This window comes from Phoxinus phoxinus, assembly GCF_949152265.1.
Source record: "Phoxinus phoxinus genome assembly, chromosome: 25".
Classification (NCBI taxonomy): Eukaryota; Metazoa; Chordata; class Actinopteri; order Cypriniformes; family Leuciscidae; genus Phoxinus; species Phoxinus phoxinus.
Genome location: NC_136900.1, coordinates 20,795,343 through 20,815,981, shown reverse-complemented (window position 1 = coordinate 20,815,981; position 20,639 = coordinate 20,795,343). Strand labels below are relative to the sequence as shown.

At 36.8% G+C, this 20,639-nt stretch overlaps 1 protein-coding gene across 1 annotated transcript in view; it reads right to left on the bottom strand.

Moving 5' to 3' along the window:
• Window positions 1-20,639, bottom strand: part of tln2b (talin 2b) — a 141,385-nt gene that overhangs the window by 66,397 nt on the left and 54,349 nt on the right. The window contains exons 2-12 of the mRNA XM_079603131.1: window positions 17,320-17,493; window positions 15,180-15,277; window positions 14,947-15,076; window positions 13,493-13,645; window positions 13,130-13,272; window positions 9,010-9,137; window positions 8,667-8,730; window positions 7,178-7,282; window positions 3,342-3,497; window positions 1,520-1,621; window positions 1,288-1,364 (exon numbers count right to left, since the gene is read on the bottom strand). Coding sequence (XP_079459257.1) covers window positions 1,288-1,364; window positions 1,520-1,621; window positions 3,342-3,497; window positions 7,178-7,282; window positions 8,667-8,730; window positions 9,010-9,137; window positions 13,130-13,272; window positions 13,493-13,645; window positions 14,947-15,076; window positions 15,180-15,277; window positions 17,320-17,455 — 1,292 coding nt within the window. The 5' untranslated portion in view covers window positions 17,456-17,493. The remainder of the gene's footprint in view (window positions 1-1,287; window positions 1,365-1,519; window positions 1,622-3,341; window positions 3,498-7,177; window positions 7,283-8,666; window positions 8,731-9,009; window positions 9,138-13,129; window positions 13,273-13,492; window positions 13,646-14,946; window positions 15,077-15,179; window positions 15,278-17,319; window positions 17,494-20,639) is intronic.

The following is a 20,639-nucleotide window of genomic DNA, read 5'->3' as shown; positions in this document are numbered from 1 at the left end:
CGCTTTATAGTATCATGCCCTTGAGCAAAAGGCTTGAAAGTAAAAATAAAACGATCAACCCTGTTATCATGATTTGTATAGTAAACTTCACAAAACTGAAATGTGGATATTAAGAAATAACAGAATTAATTGCTCTTTATAACTATGTGGTTTGACTTTGAGCACAAGGCTTGTAAACAGTCAACCCTGTTGCAGTGATTTTCTATGGTAAACAAGTGATTACTCACAACTGGATATTTGTAGGAATATCAGCATTTAAATGATCTTGACTGACTAAAAGAGTACATTTTGCAATTAAACTGTAAAACGCTCAACCCTGTTACCGCCAATCTTCTAACAGTACCTTTCTGAAGCCATAATTATATCCCACATTTAATTACTGTAGCTTGTAAACGATTAATCGAATCCAAAATAAAAGTTTGTGTTTACATAATATATGTGTGTGTATTGTGTATAATTATTTTGTACATATAAATACACACACGCATGTATATATTTAAGAAAAATGTGTTATTTATATATAAAATAGTTCTATTTATATATAATATAAATCATATAAAAATAATATATATGCAGTATATAAATGCAAATATTTCTCAAATATATACATGCATGTGTGTATTTATATATACAAAATAATTATACACAATACACACACATATATTATGTAAACACAAACTTTTATTTTTGGATTCGATTAAACGCGATTAATCGTTTACAGCGCTACTTGATATGGTATAATGTAACTTATTAACACTTAAACATTACTTGATGGGTAGAATGTTTGAAATCTTATAGAAATTAACTATAAAAAAAGCAAGTTATAAAACTATAAGGCAGCCGTTTTATCAAATACATAAACCAATATATATTTAGTGAGCGACTGAGAAATAGTGAAATGTAGAAAGGGAACTATTCACACATTCACTATCTCTCTCTTCCAGGAACCTGATATCTTAAATGACGCCTTGCTGATGATGTAGCAGTTTTTGTGGAAATAATAATCTCTCTCTCTCGTGTTCTCAGTGTCTTTCGCTTGAAGGGTAAAAGAAGAGAAAAAAAACACGTCTCCATCTTGTGATTAAAAACGGCAACCCGAGCTTTTCCTCCAACGTCATTAGACACCTGTCACACACTATCAGTCGAATAGAAATGAAACGCACCGATTCAAAACAACTTATAGATGTGTGATCACAACGCAATCACAAGTGCGACTTGAATGAATTCTGAATGAGAAAAAAACGAAAACAGAGCATCATGGGACAAGAACAAGAGATCTCCACTGACTTTTTGGGCGATACAGATTCTTCCAGCATGGTGGATTCCTCATCACCGTCCAAACCAAACCGATCTTTACTCTGTTTCTGTAAAACAAGAACATCGAGGAAAACATCTGAGTGAATTCATGGAAAAAAATTATGGAATATCTTCGCGACGGATAATTTAGAATCGTTCACCCAAAAAAAAAAAAAAAACGTTTTGTGTTTAATTCTCATGTGTTGCAGAGCCAGTGACTTGCTTTCTTAAGGATGATGTCAATGTATCCAGCGATGAGTTGTGAGATCTGCTCCCCTTCTGTGGTCTGGACGGAATAATAGCTCTCCTGGTACTCGCCGAAATCCTGCACAAGGCCACACACACACACACGAACATATATCAGATATGAGAAGCACACATCAAGGCTGTCTTCTTGCACAGTGTAGATGTGTCTTTCTATTTTAGTTGACAGGAAGTCAGCCAACTGTCCTTGGAGCACAAGTGCTGTACATGAGATGCTATAAGTGGCTCTTAATGGTGAAGCAGAACTGCACATCTCAAAGCAAGGTTAAAACACTCATGTAAAAGAGGACTAGGGTATTTTATCGAGAGAAAACTATTATTACGATATAGCAACAATAACATTTTTACAATGTTAGCTGTTACTGGCAATACAGCTCAATATAGCCAGGATTCAATTCACGGGTTTCTTTGCGGAAAAAGGTTTAGCGCATTACAATGTTTACCGGTATGGCTTCTTCCGTGTCAGTCTACAATCATTATTTCTGGGGGTTCAAGTATTCACGTTGCTTCATAACATTAAGGTTGAACCACTCACTGTAGTCACATGGACTATTTTAATGATGTCTTTACTTCCTTTCTGGGCCTTGAAATTGATTATATAACATTGCAGTCTATGGGGGATCAGAAAGCTCTCGGATTTCATTAAAAATATCTTAAGTTGTGTTCCGAAGATGAACGGAGGTCTTACGGGTTTGGAGCAGCATGAGGGAGAGTAATTACTGACATAAGTTTCATTTTTGGGTGAACTAACCCTTTAAGCATAGCCATGTCAAAACTCCTTTCAATATCAGAATGATAAATGAACAACACACTCCAAGGCAGCAAACTTTAATTTCTTTCATCTTTGACCCCCCATTGTGCTATTTTCAAGTCTTTAAAGTAATTAAGTTGGATTCATGCTGATTTTTATCATTACAAATTCCTTTACACTTATATTTCATAAAACAAAATAAAGAAATTAAACATTTCTTATTAATGCATCAATGCTTAGTAATTACGTTAATAACATATAAATGGAGTCTATATATATATATATATATATATATACACATACATACATACATACAGTATATACACAGTATATACTGTATGTATACAATTATTATATAATATAGTATGTCATATAATTCATTATTAAATTATAACAAAAATAAATTGATAAACGTATATTAATATATTATATTTATTTTCTATTAAGATTTAAATATAAAGTAAAAAAATAACAGAGATAATATATATAGATTAGAAACAATATATATAAATATATACATGTATAATTAATATTGTTTTTGTGTTTAATACGATTTAAATAAAAAAGTACAAAATAACATACAATGGGCCCAAAAAGTATTTGGCACTCTTTAGTCACACTAACAAACATTAGTTTGCAGAAACTGACAATGGCACTCAGACAATATTAAGGGCCAGATTTTGGCTTTAAAAAACTATTCAAAGATCTAACTCAAAGATCTAAGACTTTTTCTATGTATAACAAAAGGCATATTTCTCTCTAATATTGTTCACAAATCTGTCTAAATATGTGTTAGTGAGCACTTCTCCTTTGCCGAGATAATCCATCCACCTCTCAGGTGTGATATATCAAGATGCTGATTAGACAGCATGATTATTGCACAGGTGTGCCTTAGGCTGGCCACAATAAAAGGCAGCTCTAAAATGTGCAGTTTTATCACACAGCACAATGCCACAGATGTCGCAAGTTTTGAGGGAGCAGTGCAATCCAATCACACTGTGGCTCGTGTTAAATGAAGTGAATAACGTACCAGAGTAAAGCTCTTGGGTGAAGCCGCCCACCTCTTCACTGTGGTGAGGGGCCACTCCTGCACCACCTCTTTGGTCTTCTCATCCACCCTCATCACTGACTCTTTGGTAATGCCCAGCAGACGCGGGACCAACTTGTTCTTACTTTTCATCTTCTCCTGTTGAAAAATAACACATGGCGTTTGTGTATTGTGTGGCGAGGACTGAAATATACAATGGGATGCTGATTGCGGACTTTTATTTCTGTATTTATATAATTACTTCAGTTTTGCTCATTAATCATTTTGAAAGAAGTGTCTCCCTGTATGTGGTTTAATGTATTTATTTCAACTCCCTCCCTCAGCAGAATAACGGATTGTTTAATCGCTTTTTAGCTTCAAAGTACTTTGAGCAGAAAGACTAAATGACTAGACTTTTAAAGAACATTTGCTAAAGGTAAACAGGCGACAAATACTGATGACTCATCCTACACTACAGTGCTTTTCGCCCAATCAAATGCTCTTTACAATGAGAATGCCACGCCCCCTGATACCACCTGTCTCCAATTTGCATGTGGTAAAAATTTCAATAGTTGTGACCACTCTAAACCACATTGGTTGTTTAAAAAAAATGAATATGCTCTGTCTAAATACATCAACACGGTAAATAAAACTGTGCTTGTCATGTAATCTGACTGGGTTTTTAAGTAGTTTTGAAGTAATCCAGCATGCAATTATTGGAATACTCTGTTAACTCGCATACAATATATCTGATGTTGATTATACGTTAGAACAGCATTTAACTGACGTTCAAGTGACATTTATGATTCGGGATGCATGTGAATTGACTCATTTGCATTCAAGAGTCTTAAAAAAAAAAAAAGAAGACACTTCAAATTAGAAGGTTTCCAGATTCTTTGTTCCTTAATAGCTGTCACGGCGACTTATGTGTGAAATCTGGTATACGAAATCAGACAGTTGCACCTTGATACCAAATTAGAGCATCAGAAAGAGGCTCACATAGAATGGTAGTTATAGTAGCCCCAAAAAAGCGTGCATAAATATATTTTTATAACATAGTACACCATCCAGGCGCTTTTGGCATACTAATTCAACATTCTATGATCTAGAGCATGCCAATCCACGCTAATGTGCCATTTGACCGTGGTCACACACACACACACAGTTTTTAATTTTTATCCTTGTGAGGACATTCCATAGGCGTAATGGTTTTTATACTGTACAAACTGTATATTCTATCCCCTTACACTGCCCCTATCCCTAAACCTACCCATCACAGGAGACATTCTGCATTTTTACATTTTCAAAAATATATAATTTAGTATGTTTATTAACCCATGGAGGTGATCTCAGGTTTTACCCCCCCCCCCCCACCCACACCCACACCCACACCCACACCCACACACACACACACACACACACACACACACACACCCACACACACACACCCACACACACACACACACACAAACAATTGCCTGCAAATGGCATCCTGCCAGATGGCTCGGACCGCCACACAAATACATAATAACAACACTAAACGTTTAAATGACCTCTTGTGCCGAACATCTCAGGACTATTGTTTTCACCTGAGGGTCGAAAATAACAACCTCTGATAAGAGGACATTATAAATAACAGCAAGACCCGCTGATATTGTTTAGGGCCCTCATGCACAATTGACATCGCTTTTCAAGGGTGAGGTTTATGCAATGTGAGTAAATATAGATTTTTTTTTGGGTAAATGTTCATTGTCTAATCGTCTGCGTCAGTCAGGAACGGTGCTTTTGCTAATTCAAAGCAGTGCAATCTATTGTTAGGCCCTATTAATTTGAAACCGGGCACTTAGCAACACTCCACTAATGACCTGAAACTGATCCCTGAGTGAGCGGCTTTGTAAATCTTCCTCTGTGTGCCGCACAGATTAAAACGGCTTAATAGCCTTAAAAAACACAAACAGAACTGGAATAAATGAAAACACTTTCTAAGAACCCTGTATATGGACAAACATACACAGGCTTACTTTCCAACAACTAATTACAAGGCTCTCTTGAATACTTGATTATGATTGGTCAATTGCAGGATTCTGTTGTCAATTTACATTTATATATATATATATATATAGAGGGATCAAAGTGGTGTAGATGGGCAAACCATATAATGCCAGAATAAGGGCAAATATGGCTGAATACAAACAAAAGAATAATGATTAAAGAATAATGAAGATTAGGTCAGAGGTGTGAAAGGTTTGCCGAGTGAGAACAATAGAAACATGAAAGTGGGCAGTTCGCCACACCAGACATAGACAATATACTACAAATGGGTGTTTACAGGGCAATACAATATTTTAATAGCATCTTATCAGCCTTCTCTAAAAACGCACATGACATGATCTTAGAAAATATTTCATAAAAATCATAGTTTTAGAGATAACATCCTCAGATTTGAAATGAAGCATGACCACACTTGTGGCTTCAGCATCATTGTGTTTCTAAGTAGCTACACTACAGCCATATCATATTTCTATACATTTAAAATATTAATAACAGTCTGAGTAATTCTGAGGCTTGGGACCTTATCACACATCCGGCACCAGGCGCGACACAAGTGCTTCTTGCTAGTCTCAGCCCGAAGCAGTTATCATTTTCACGTCCTGCGCCACATTGTTTAAATAGCAAATGCATTTGCGGCCATTTGTGCACCCATGGGCGTGGTGGTCTGAAAACGAGGTGTGTTCAGGCGCGTTGTTGGCGCGTTGCTATTTTGAGGCAACTGAAATAAACTGCGCCATTGGCCAACTGAAACCTGGTGTAAAGTCAATGGCGCAGTATATATATTTTTGGTTATTTAAAGATCGCGTTAGTAAAATGCACCTATAGGTGGGTCCACAATGCGCGTACACTTTGTCCCTTAGATGTTCTGCTTGCACGCTTTAACCTCGCACACGAGCAGATCCGTTTCCTCACTAGAGAAGCGTTCAGTTTTTCCGCTTGCAAATTCCACCATGTAAATAGCGAATCTGCCATGGCGTGAACGCAACTGGCTTTTAAAGGGAATGGGAGATGAGACTCTGATTGGTTTATTGCACGTTACGCCCAAAACACACCCATTACTCATTAAGAGAATAGGGACAACCCTTTTAGACTGCTGACCATTTTTCCCATCGTTAAACTAGCAAAAGTGGATTCGGACACTCCCTAAGTGTGCTTGCGCCGTGAGCTTTAGACCATGCGCTTAGAATGTTAAAATAGGGCCCTTTGAACTGTAAAGTCTCAAGTTTTGGCTTTATAAATATATGTTGGTTATTATGCGTCTATTCAAAATGACTTATGAGAATCAACCTTTTTATTTTGGGTAGGTCATTTATGCCCCATTTTTGCCAAAATAGAGGGTGTGGGAGAAGGGGTTAAATAGTTTGTTTTAAAAAGATATAAACCCCTTTATTTGAAGAAAACACCAATGTGTTTTGCACATGTTTTGTGTCTGCGATTGTATTCTCTGAGAGCACTGATAATATGAATTATTTAATCATCTTTCCGAACACTGTTTGCTGGTTTATTGTACGTTCCAGTGTTTCCTGCATCGCTATTCAGCGGCAGTGCTGCACCACAACAAAGGAAATTACATTTTACTCGACTTGTGTGCTTGCAAGTCTGAATTGAATGTGATGAGAGAGAAAAAAATTGTGTGGCACAAAATAATACAAGGATAATATAAATCTTAACATCTTTCTGTTGTGTAATATTAACTGGCTAAACGCACACACAGTTTATCTGCATTTTAAGGCTTCAAACATGACTCGCCCAATCAGACTTTAGAGTTTGTACTTTTTAATACTCACCTTCACCAGGAAAAACGACACTCCGTATGTGCGTAGGGACCTGGCAAGCTTCACATACTTGACTTTCGCCTCGATCTCCGTCATCTCACCGCAGATTTTGTGATCCTGGTGAGGAGATTAGATCAAGAACATTTCTAGGCCATTGTGGGATTTGAACAAGGAACCCTTTGGTTACAATTCAAATGAGTCTTTTGCATTATCAGGTTAATCAGGTTTTAATTCACATTTGTGTGCTCTAAACAATTCCCGTTTCTGTTTTCACATTTATAACTTAATGTTTTATCAAGTTGGGCTTTAAAGGTAAAACAAATTTAAATGTCAGAAAACAGAAGGCCTTTCTCAAGCTGAATAAAGAGAATAAACATATCCTGTATATATACACAAGCTATAACCTAACATCAAAATCATTTAAAGTTATTATTTTAACAAATCTATAGAATTGGTATTCTGTACATTTGAGTAATACAATTTTAATTAAACAAAGTCATTAATTATCTTGGTAATTTTACAATAAGGTTTAGTTTGTTAACATTGGTTACCTATATTAATTTACATGAACTAACAATGACAATACTAACAATACTTGAACATAATTTATCTTAATTAATGTCAATTTCAACATTTACTACCTAATTTTTAAGATCAAAAGTTGTTTCTTTTATTAACATTAGTTAATGCACAGTGAACTAACATGAATATAATTTTCATTAACTAGCATGACCGGGTTAATAAATGCTGTTAAAATATATTGCTCATTGATAGTTTTAACAAATGAGACCTTATTTTTAAAGTGTTAACAATATCTCTTTTAAATTACCAAAAGCATAATATTTAGAAGTGTCTTATATGTTGCCTTATAACACATGATTTCTCCCCCTATTAAAAAAAATGGAACATTCCTTAAAATTATGACACTCGAGAAATTACATAATTTGGGTGGAAATAATCACTCCATCTTCTCTTTACAACAATTGTAATGTTTACAGCTATTGTCAACTCAAACATTCAACCCTGTTACTCAAGTTATTTAAACAAATAAATCAATCAAACAAAATTTGTTGTCTTTTTATTGATAGAAAATTGATCAATGACTACAAACCAAGCTTTGATCCCAGACCTATATTTAAGCTTCGGTTTCAACCCTGTTACGCATTTGGGTGCAGACTTGTTTTACATTTTGTAGAAAATCAAATGTTGTCATTAACTTGATGGCAAAAATAAGGGGGGAAACACAAATCAGGGTAAAAACAACAACAGTATTTAGATATGTTACAAATATTAGTAACGGGGGTTGCATATAATGCACATAAAATAAAACAATTCATCTAATATTTAGCTTGACCTCCTGGAATCCACATTTTCTTGAAGGTTAAGCCGCTTCTTTTACTGACCATGTTTTGAAATTGTAATGGTTGTATTCAGTATCTTATTCACGGAAGGTGCCTAATAGTATGTTTTCCTGGAGTAAAGTCGACAGAAGGTCACGTACCTGAAAAATTCTCTTCTCCGCCCCCCTCTGCTTGATGTATTCTTTTGGGAGGAACTCCTTTAGGCTGCAAATGCATTTCACATGTTTACGCTCATACTACACAAACATTTTCCCTCAGAGCAAAACAAAACACATGAGGTCATCCTGGCGGGAATTACATCTTCATAACGTACGCCCACACCGATTCTTAAGGCTTCCAGACATCACAGAATTCGAACAAATAATTGTCTGGTCTAAAATGTAATCAGATAACAACCGAGAGAGTGTGTATTGTGTGTGTGTTACAGTGACAGTGTTGAATGGGCTGCATATGATACCGCAGCTACAGGGCATGTGGTCTTACTCTAAAAATCCTGGCTTGTGTTTGTGCTCCACGTGGGGACCGAATTGGATCTGTGCCTGAATTCCAGAAAACTCGCAGGCCTTTTCAAAGGACACGGGGTGGGATCCGTTCAGAATGTCATCCCTGGCCTGAATCAGAGACAGGAAACAAGAGCAGATGTTACAGAATGTAATAAGATGCTAACAAAGATGTTACAGAAGGTGTGTGGTGTATTCGCAAAACGTTCCAAAACAAACAAAAAAGCAGAAAAAAAAAACATTTGAAGGACCCTCAAAATTTTTAATGAATATTTGGAGATGTATATATATGTGTGTATCTTTATTTGTGGCCTTTAATATCACCATGAAATCAAATGTTTATTTATTTTTATGGAATATTGCAGTATTTATTGTAATAAATGACTTATCTGTACATGTCATTTTAAAAACAATCTAAAATTATTAAAAAATCTCTTCTCTCCACTGATGACGTGTTTACTGGCGTGAGGGCGGGGCAACGTGTCACTCACATGAGATCCACCAATAGCAAACCACAACCATCCAATCAATCCCCAAGGGACAAAATCAAGTCCCGCCCTACATTTGTTCTTGCTACAGAAGGGCGTTTCACTCACACTTACCTCATGTCAGGGAAGAAAAGATGATCACAACTTCCGTTTCATGAACATTTTTAGTTTAAGGGGTTGGACTGAGAATTTGGACAAGGAAACCCTGTTATTTAAAAATCTGTTTCGTGAAGAATTCTCATTTTGAGCTCGACAATAAAATTACAGCATACGAGTTTGGAACAATGTAATGTTTCAATAAAACAGTGTAGTGACACTTAGTGCAGTCTAATATTACAGACGGCCTGCGGCAACGCATCTGTTCAAGTGTCTCCTGATATACACCTGAGTATAGTTTAGAGAAAAATGTTAGGGCACACTTTAGTTTAGGGTCCAATTCTCACTATTAACTAACTATTAACTATGTATTTTGCCTCAATAAACTCTTTACTGTACTAATTACTGTACTTATAAATACTAATAAGCAGCCAATATCCTAGCATGCTACTAAGCAAGGGAAGATTGGACCCTAAACTAAAGTGATACCAAATTTTAGTACAATACCTACACACCCGCCAAGTGAGGATCTACAAAATAAGTGGCGTCTATTTGTCTAGTTTTCAAACAATCTGGATAAACTAATTAAAAGGACAGAGGCAGGCATTTTAGAGTGAATGGGGAATGAGGTCATGGAAGTTTTACATCATCATAAACAAGTTCATGTTTATGATGACGCCCTCAGGACATCCACCAATCATCTCGCATCGCTCCCAGATGACATCAACATGGTAACAGTAGCAGATACAGTCAGTGAGGGTTTATGGGAACACATCATGACAAACTCAGATACGACGTGGTTACACCCCCAGTACGGAGCAGAGAAATCCCCTTCAGCTTGCCAAACACTCCTGAGCGCATACATGTGTAACGGTCTTTGTGTGTGTGTGTGTGAGCTCTTCTGTTTCTCAAAGTGTGTGGGTGTGTGTGGCACCATGTCAGAGAATTTCACGGGGGCGTGTGTGTTTACTACAGAGGAAGAGAGAGACAGAGGGAGATTGAGGAAAGGGAGGAGAAGTGTTACTCTATATGTGTGTGTCCTGACTCATGTGCACCAATCCAACAGCATGAACACACAAGAAAAAAAACCTGTATCCATCACTTACAAAAGGTACCATGGTAATATTTGCCGAAGCACTGTAGAATACAATGTAAATACCAAGGTACATGGATATGGTAATAGTAGTATCATGGTGATCCCATTTTTGGACATGTGTCATGGTAATACCATTAAATTCTTACTTTTTGGAGAACGAACCATGCAAATACCATGTTTTTGGACATGGTAATAGCATATGATAATGTTTAAGTACTATGTATGGTATTCAGTACTTTGGTATTTATTAAAGTTTCATGATAATACATGTTTTTAGAAAAATACCATTTTAATACTATGCTTTTTTGACAAGTTACTGTGGTAATACTGTATATGGGAATGGTAACAAGCTAATATCATGGTTTTGTCATTGGGTCTCATTCATGAAACACGAGCAGAGCGAATTTGTGTGTAAATCGTGTGTAAAGTGGTTCTGGCGTAAATTTTCGGATTCATTAAAATGTTTGTATTTTCCAAATGTTAGTTGGTACGAAAGAAATCTACACCTGCTCCCAGCCACGCGTAAATAGTTTAACATCCGAACATTTTGCTCATTAATAAGGCTGCATTGTCGAGTACCATGGTAAGCACACATAATCATAATACCAGTGTACATATCAAAGTGCCACTGTAACATGATAATGCCACAGTTTTTTTAAAGTGATGTTTGTATGTAAAAATTGGACATATTGTAAACGAAGGATACAGCCATTTATTTTCCATGTTTTCCATTCAAACCCAGATACACTGACCATATACAAGGACATAAGTGCTTATACATTATTTTATGTAAGCTAACAAGTGCAGGTGACTGAGTATGTGCGTGTTTGTCAGCGGGCAGTTGCTCTGGACTCCTCAGGCAGACACACTAATGCATCTGCAGCGAACCATGTGCTCCAGAGGCCCGCGTGCTACAACAGCCTCACGTCCTTGAGGGAGAACACGCACTAGTGCAGAGCTCCTTGAGTGGACACACACATTCGCACTACTCACACACACATTTACATACATAAACATGTATGGATGAATACCCGCTGGCCATTTTGTGACACTAGTCCTATGACTCAAACCAGAGAGAAAATAAAATGTTTGGTGTGAATGTGTGACAACATCACATGTAAGACCATGTGCGACTGCGAACGTAGCATGACGCAATAAAACATCGCACAATACATTTCAGTTTCTGGTTAAGAATGTTTTATCGGTTTTGTTTTGTGATAATTATTTTTGCTGCATTCCCACATAGATACATAATAAACATCAAATATGTTCCATGACTTTTGGAATTTCACACACATTGCTATTGGAAAAAAAAAAAGCAATACTCAAAAAGTGCCTAATTAGGACAAGGCGTCAAAGCATGTGTAAACTAAGCATGATGCAATAAAATAAGGTTATATTTTATTTCTATGGTCCACTTTAGACACTCTACTTACTATAAGTAACTTTGCAACAACATGCCAACTAACTCTTATTAGAGTACTAGTAGACTGTTAGGGTTAGATGTTAGAGTTTGGGTAAGTAGAATAAGTTGACATATGGTTGCAAAGTTACTTATAGTCAGTAAAGTAGACCATCGAAACAAAACGCCGGCCACAATGAAATCTCACTGGTAACAATGAACTTATTTGTGGATTTTGCATGGCAATCTGAAAAATAAATAAATAAATAAATAAAAAGTGCCTAATTAGGAAGAGATGTGAGAGAAATGTTATCCATGCTGCCTATGGGGAGGAAAAGACAAATCGACAAATCAGCAGCTGTGAAGACAAGCGCGTTGCCTTCTAGGCTGACCAATAATGCATTCATAAGTGCAAAGGACTATTTCACTGCTTTCATAAAACTAAAATGACAACATTTAAACACTTAAATGTCTGTGCAATACTGGCTCTGAGAAATTAATTAAGTGTTAGAGCAGGTGGCGATGAAGAGGTTTTGGCAAACCGGTGCAATACAGTTAAACCAGCCAAAGAAGACAGATAGAGGACAGACAGAATGTCAGTAAAAGAGAATAACATCAAGTCAATAAAAAAAAAAAAGATTATTATTGTTGAAATACAATATAATTATCAATAATTATAAAGGGCGTCAGGTTGAAGAACTTCCAGGTCAAAGAGCTGTCACTAAAACTCACTAGCCAATTATATTATTTTATATTATATTATAATATATTATATTATTCATAACCTGCCATGATGGAGATAGTTTTACATGAAAAAATTCTAGCTCCGCCCACAGTGAAATCTCATTGGTCAAAAACGTTGGTGAAAAAAATAAAATAAAAACTTGCCTTGCCTAAATTTAACATCAAATATGATCTGATTGGCTGATTTTTTATTTATTTTTTTGATGAGAACCTGACACATGATATGATCTGAAATAGAAAACGAGCAATAAAGCGATAGACAGAAATGATCTTTTACCTGTACGTAGAGGAGGTTGAGCTGGACTGGATCACGAGAGTCTACGTTCTGATCAGAATAGAAGAACTTCCTTCGTAGAAGTAGTGTCTCGCTCTCCTCTACACCCTGCTCCCGAAACGTCCGACTGTGGTCTAGCCAGTTCACTGCAAATTACACATTTGGCCTTGTTACCATTAGCAACCCAATTCATTTTTCAATTATGTATATTACCAACACAGTTCCAATCCAATAAGCATATAATACGGGGGGGCTATGATACTAATTATTATATCAGTAAAAGATTTGGACTGTGTGTGTGTAAATCTGGCAGGAAGGTTTGTTTCTGTTTGCTAATGTTTTTTTTACAGTTGCCAGGAGCCTCACAATCATCATCTGTGTGAAGTTTGGCTTTCAGCTTCTCCATCTTCCTCTCGTCTCGCAGGAGGGTTCTGTCTTTCTTCAGCGTTCCCATTCCATCCTCCCGCTTCTCCTCCACCTGCTCTTGGATCAGTGAGTACTCCTCATAATTAGTGATTCCTGTGGAGCACGAGATCATCAGCACTCTTTATCTGTCAATCTTCCAGTCTATTTTGAGCTGTTTTTTGTAAAACAAATATCATTCAGCCAAAAGGAAATTCTGAAAACACAGTTACTCTTTGAGCATGGTTGTAAACCATTCAGAAATCGGAAAATAAATTCCTTTTTTGAATGTGATTTTTAAGTGAAATAAATCTAATACACATAATGAGAAATTATAAGAACAAATAAATATATGTTTTGTTTACTTGTTACTAGTGATGCAAAGATATTACAATGCTGACAGATACCAATAAGTGGCATATATTAGAAATGTAAACTATTTAGTTTAAATAAATTACAAATAAAACATTAACAACTAAAATCAATCATTTTAAATGCTTCAAGTGAATTTAGGCATCACCATATTATAATGTTTAGTATTAAAAATTAATATTTACTTTGAGATTAGCTAAAGATTACATTAAACTGTTATTAAATTATTAGTGTTTTTAAAGATTAAGTTTAGAGCATTAGATAACGTTAATCTAAATGTACAAAAGAAAATTAGCGTGCACAATTAAACATCCAATACTGATATACCAAATACAGTGGATGGATGGATGAACGGACAAACTTATATGATAGATAGATGATGGATGGATGGAATGGATGAATAGATGGATGGATTGATTGATGGATGGATAAAAGGACAAACTTATATGATGGATGAATAGATGGATGGATTGATTGATGGATGGATGGATGGATAAAAGGACAAACTTATATGATGGATGGATGGATAAAAGGACAGATGGATAAAAGGACAAACTTATATGATGGATGGATGGACGGATGGATAAAAGGACAGATGGATAAAAGGACAAACATATATGATGGATGGATGGATGGATGGATGGACGGATGGATAAAAGGACAGATGGATAAAAGGACAAACTTATATGATGGATGGATGGATGGATGGATGGATGGATGGATGGATGGATGGATGGATGGATGGATGGACGGATGGATAAAAGGACAGATGGATAAAAGGACAAACTTATATGATGGATGGATGGATGGACGGACGGATGGATAAAAGGACAGATGGATAAAAGAACAAACTTATATGATGGATGGATGGATGAATAGACACATATATGATGGATGGATAGATGGATGGATGAATAGACAAACTTATATGACAGATAGATAGATAGATAGATAGATAGATAGATAGATAGATAGATAGATAGATAGATAGATAGATAGCTTCTAAGCCCAACATTTCTGTCAAAATAGATCAAGGAAGGACCCACCTATCCTGCTGCAGATGGTGACCAACAGCTCCCCTACTGTTTTGGAGTCATCCACCATTATGGTTTTGATGGTTCCATCCAGCATTTTGATCTTCTGAGGTCTTTGCTTTTTCTTGTACTCCAGGACGTCCTGTACATGACAAGAATAGCCACTGAAATGAAGCTCAGAGTGGAAATAAAAACTTTTGCAAAAGTCTGAAGAGAATGCAGATACGTCTAATAACGTGATTTACCCCATTCCGCAGCATGTAGTAATCAAGAGTGCGCCCTGATTCCAACCAGATTCCTTTCCTGGGGTCATCATCGGACAGGAAGAGCCCGTAATCTGATGCTGCAATGATTTTTTTTTAACATAATTAAAACAATTCCTAATAGTCCCCATGGAACTAGATACCTAATCAAAGAGATCTTGTTAGGTCTACAAATATGCTCATGATAAATATCAAACTCTTCATTAAACCACAAACCAATTTCTCAATTTCCAAAAGGAAACAATTGACATTTATAAGATGAATCCAATTCATTGCGGCCACGACAGTCATATAACTGTAGCTGTGCGTATAATGAATGTACAATGAGTGGCAGAGCTGTAGACTCATCCTGAAGTGATGACTCCTATTGAGCTGATAGCGCACACAAGTCCATTTTGCAAGCTCCCACGAGCAGAGAGCATTAATGTTTGAGTTTGTGGCGGTTTGATGACTTGAGTGTTGATGGAAAGAGAGAGAGAGAGAGTGCACTTATCTATCCGACTCAGTCTGAAGCAGAACTGCTGATCAGATGAGGCTGCACATAGTGTAACACTTTACCGCACAAGTTTTGACATGATGGATAAAGAAACAATCTGCTGATGTGAAGCAGCTGGTATAAACATTTAGCCTGAAATCCAAACTTCTGTCAAGCGCTGCAGATTTTTGTGAAATTAAGATCGTACCCCCTGCCCCTAGTGTGTTTAAGCAATATTAACAAAAAAAAAAGAGTAGTATTCTCAGTTTCTCTAACATGTTGTTGTGTATTTAAACCCATTCCCAGTAATTCCAAAGATTTTTCCTTAGAATATGTGAATAAAGTGTTGTATTAGGGACGCACCAATCATCATATTTCATGGCCGATTCTGTTTTTTTTAACAAACAAATTGGCAGACTTGCCAATACCAGTTGCCGATTTATTTTTTGTTTGTTTAAGCTTACTTGTTGTTTCTTTGCTCTATACCAGGCCAAACCGGCCTTAAACAAAATGATCTCTAGCCATTTGAAAATAGAGGCAACCACTGCATTTGAATCACAATTCAAAAAAAGATGCTACACATACATAGCATGAGCAGTTGTTTTTTAATTAAATTAGGTCGTATCATTTCAAGATTTAAAGCAAAAACAGAATGGTCTGACTTTAGCTTTGTGAAATTAAGCTACACCTGCACAAAAAAAACCAGACCGAATGAAAATGCAAATTCACTCTCTGACAGTAGGTGGCGCTTATGGAACAACGGTAATTTCATTTCCTTAGTTACTGTTGTACGCAAAACAGCGCTGCCCTTATAAACACTACTTTAATAGGCATTATACGGCATTATATTATATGAAGACAGTCAGTTACCTTCAGAGTAACATTAGAAACGCACTCCATAAATTCAATATTAATATTTGGTCACACTTTAGATTAGGGTCCAATATTCACTATTAACTAACTATTTTCTACGACTTTTGCCTAATTACTAATATAACTAATTACTGCTTATTAATAGTTTGTAAGGTAGTTAAGTTTAGGTGTAGGGTAGGGTAATGTAAAGGATCATGGCCATGTAGCATATGATCATGTAGAAAAAGGCAATAACATGTGCTAATAATAAACAGCTAATATCATAGTATGCTAATAAGCAACTGGGTAATAGTGACAATTGGATTCTAAATTAAAGTGTTACCTTATATTTTTCTTCCAATATTTTGAGCATTGCGAACATTGAGCTTGTTGTGCCTTTTCAATATCTGCTATTCAATATCTTGCGTCAAAATAAATATGTTCCCATTTATGGCCGGTTGACCGGTGCGCGTCTCTAGTCAATATGGATAAATAAACATTCCTGGTGTTATTTTAAACAATTCAGTTTACATGCAATTTTGAACAGCTACTTTCACCCAAAAAAAGATAGTGCTATCTCCAAAATCACACAACTGGTTGTGTTGTTGTCTGGATGGTTGTGCTGTTGTGTCTAGATAGTTGTGTTGTTGTGTCTGACTGGTTGTGATGCTCAAACAAACAGAGAAATGTTAGCGTCACAGAGCCACAGCGTTGCAAATGTTGTTTAACGTTGACTTCAAAGGAGGGGGTTGTATTTCTCGTGTAGAAAATGGAGGAAAGCTTTGTAACTCTTACCTTGTCCACTTTGGGCCTCTGGAACTCTCTCTCTGATAATCCGGCAGGCGTCGTAAACCGGAGTTGAGGGCTCAAACTGCATTGTCTTGACCACATTGCACTGTCGCACGCAAATCTTCAGCGACAGGGCCACCATCGTGACTGCTGCTCGAATGGGAGCCGCCACTAGCACACCTGTAAAGAAAAAAATCTGTAAATTTCTCTGAAACTATCAGCACCCATCTAGGGGTGGGCGATCTTCCCAAAATCATCAAATCGCCCACCCCTATACCCATTCATTCTTTGAGGTCCACACAACTACATCAAAACATGCTTTTATCTGGATTAACTGGAATATAAGTAAATGTGAATGCAATTTTTTGCAATTCAGTTCAGCTCTAGCACTGATTAATGAAATATGCCTGCCACTGAAGATAAGAGAGAGAGATCAGAGCTTTGTGTAGGCTTACAATATGAGCTCCTTACTGTCAAGAGACGTCTGTAATGTAGTTATTAGATTAGTAGAACAGCACTGCCCTTTAAATACTGAGCAGAGGAAAAGATTCTACTGCCAACTGGGTGTTTAGCCTAAGCTCACTCAAACTCTACCAAATATCACATCTATGAAATGTAATCTTTGCACAAGAGAGAAACCTTCAAGTTTAAAAAAGCAGGAAAAGTGGTTACAGAGAGACTGAGACCAAGCATAACATTTGTGAATTATGGTAGTATGGTTGATTTGCTCCAACAGTACAGTTCAAAGACGTCAATAGAGACCAGCAACAAGTCTAGAGATCAGGCTCAGAGCAGAAATCAGATTTGCAACTGAGATCAGATTCAGAGCAGAAATCTGACTTGTAAATAAGATCAGATTCATACCAGAGATCTGACTCGTAAGAAGTCAGACTTAGGACAGAGATCACATCGTCAACAGAGATCAAATTCAGAGCAGAGGTCTGACTTTCAACTGACAGGAGATTTGTACCAGAGATTTGATTTGTAACGGAGATCAGAATCGTATTTAGAGATTTGACTCACAACTAATATCAGACTTGTAACTGAGATCAGATTTGTATAACAGATTTGACTCATAAAAGAGATCAGACTCGCAACAGAGATTTGACTTGCAACAGATCTGACTCAGAGCAGATATTAGATGTGCAAGATGTCAGATTCAAAGCAAAGATCGGACTTTTAACTGAGATCATATTTATAACACAGAACAGATGATTCCTAACAGAGATCAAAACTGTTACTGAGATCAGAATCGGATTATAGATTCGACTCATAACTGAGATCAGCTTTGTATAAGAGATTTGAATCGCAATAAAGATCAGATTCATACCAGAGATTTGACTTGTAACAGATCACACTTAAAGCAAATATCAGATCTGTAAGAGATCAGATACAGAGCAGAGGTTTGACTTGTAACTGTGGTCCAAATAAAACCAGAGGTTTGATTCTTAACATAGACCATACTCGTAACTGAGATCAGAATAGTGTAGGCTAAAAGATTTGACTCAAAACAGATAAGTCTCAGATGAGAAACCAGATTCAGAGCAGTGATCAGACATGTACAGTAACTGAGATCAGATTAATTCCAGAGATGTGACTCGCAAAAGAGATTAGGATAATAATAATAAAGATCAGACTCGCAAGCAAGATCAAACATTATGATAGAATCAAATAAAACTAGATTGTACTTGTAAATGTTAAGTAAATAATAAAAAGACCATCAAAGAGACCATTCTGAATAGCCAGGAATCTCAATCAGACAGTCCAGCTGAAGCGATTGAGAGTAGAGTATTAAGTAAGATGTGTCTGACAGTATCTCACCAGGGCCAGGAATACTTCAACAGAAGACAGAGAAGACTATCATTTTTTGATAATAGACTTGTGAACGGGCTCCACATTGTCTTTTCACTCAGTCACCAAGCTTGCGTGCGCGCACACTCAAACATACACACTCAATAATAAGTAGGGAAAATAGCTCTGTCTAGTCCTTTCATTCGTAGTAGGGCACACAGGGGGCATGCAGAGGTTTTGTGTACCAGATGAGAAGTCCCGCTGAGACCACACACACGTATACACTTGAGAACAGAATTAAAACTTGCCAAATGCTGCATGTGAGTGATAATTAGCTTTAGTGAGGTCCATAAGTCTTTTAAAATATCTGATAATTTGACCTATGAAAATAATAAATGAGCCAAGTTATGAGCCAAAATGAGTTAAAATCACAAACACTTATGTCTCATACATGATTGACCCTTGAGCTGAACTGTGTGAACAAACGTCTGACTTTCCTGATGTATTGGAGTACACAATGCAAATGACGGCAACAATGGCTCATGTAAGACACTGAGTCCGAGAGATGGAGAACAAGAAAGACTGTGAGAGGGCAAACAAAACAAGGTACCACCTGCCCCCTTAATCTCTCGTCTACAACCTTTCAGTAAATCCACACTGGGCACTCCCATTTCTCCTTCTAGCCCTGCGTGACAGACACTGCAAAATACCTCTCATTTCTTCCTGAACCTCCAGCCAGGCTCAAAGCATTCCACCTCTCACACTGCTCAACCCCTAAACAGCATGTGACTCTCTACATGAACTTATAATTTACTCCTGGGGGACAAGCAGGAATCACAACAGTAATAAAAAATTAACCAAACCTCTATGCACTTTTTCATACTTTTGAATGATTGTGATGGAACATTTAGGAAATGGATTTAAATGAGGTAAAATTGGTGCATTCAAGTCATGTCGGAAAGATCGAATGTAGAGTTCAACGTACATGAACGGCACCAGAAAGTCGTAAATACAAGTGGGAAAATCTGGAAGCGTGTCAGTGAGAAACGTGTCAGAACACCAAAATACTTAAAGGTAAAAGAGTTAAAAACCTTGCTGTATTTTTGTGTAGTTTGTTAAGAGATGGTACACCGCCATCTTACTCTGACAAAAGTGACACGACATTCCTTCTCGTAAATACAAACTTCCCAGTAGGACTTGAAGGCACCAAATGTAATTTGAAGCCATATGTCAATATCGTTTGGCTTTCCAAAGCTCACCACCACAATGCTATGTGGTTGGCTGCTAAGCTATTGCTAGTTGGTTTCTAGGGTGTGATCTAGGTGATTACTTAGTGGACTATCCCCGTGTCACTATGGTATTATGGACCGCAGATATGGCATGAGTGCCCTATCAGACGAAATCCATAAGTTCAATTCTGCGCACACAGATTCTATAAATATCCAAGTCTAACAAGAAGTATAGATGTGATTTAAGAGCCAAACTCTTTCCTTAAACACCACCCCCTGGGATTGATTTAATCATAGAAACTAAAA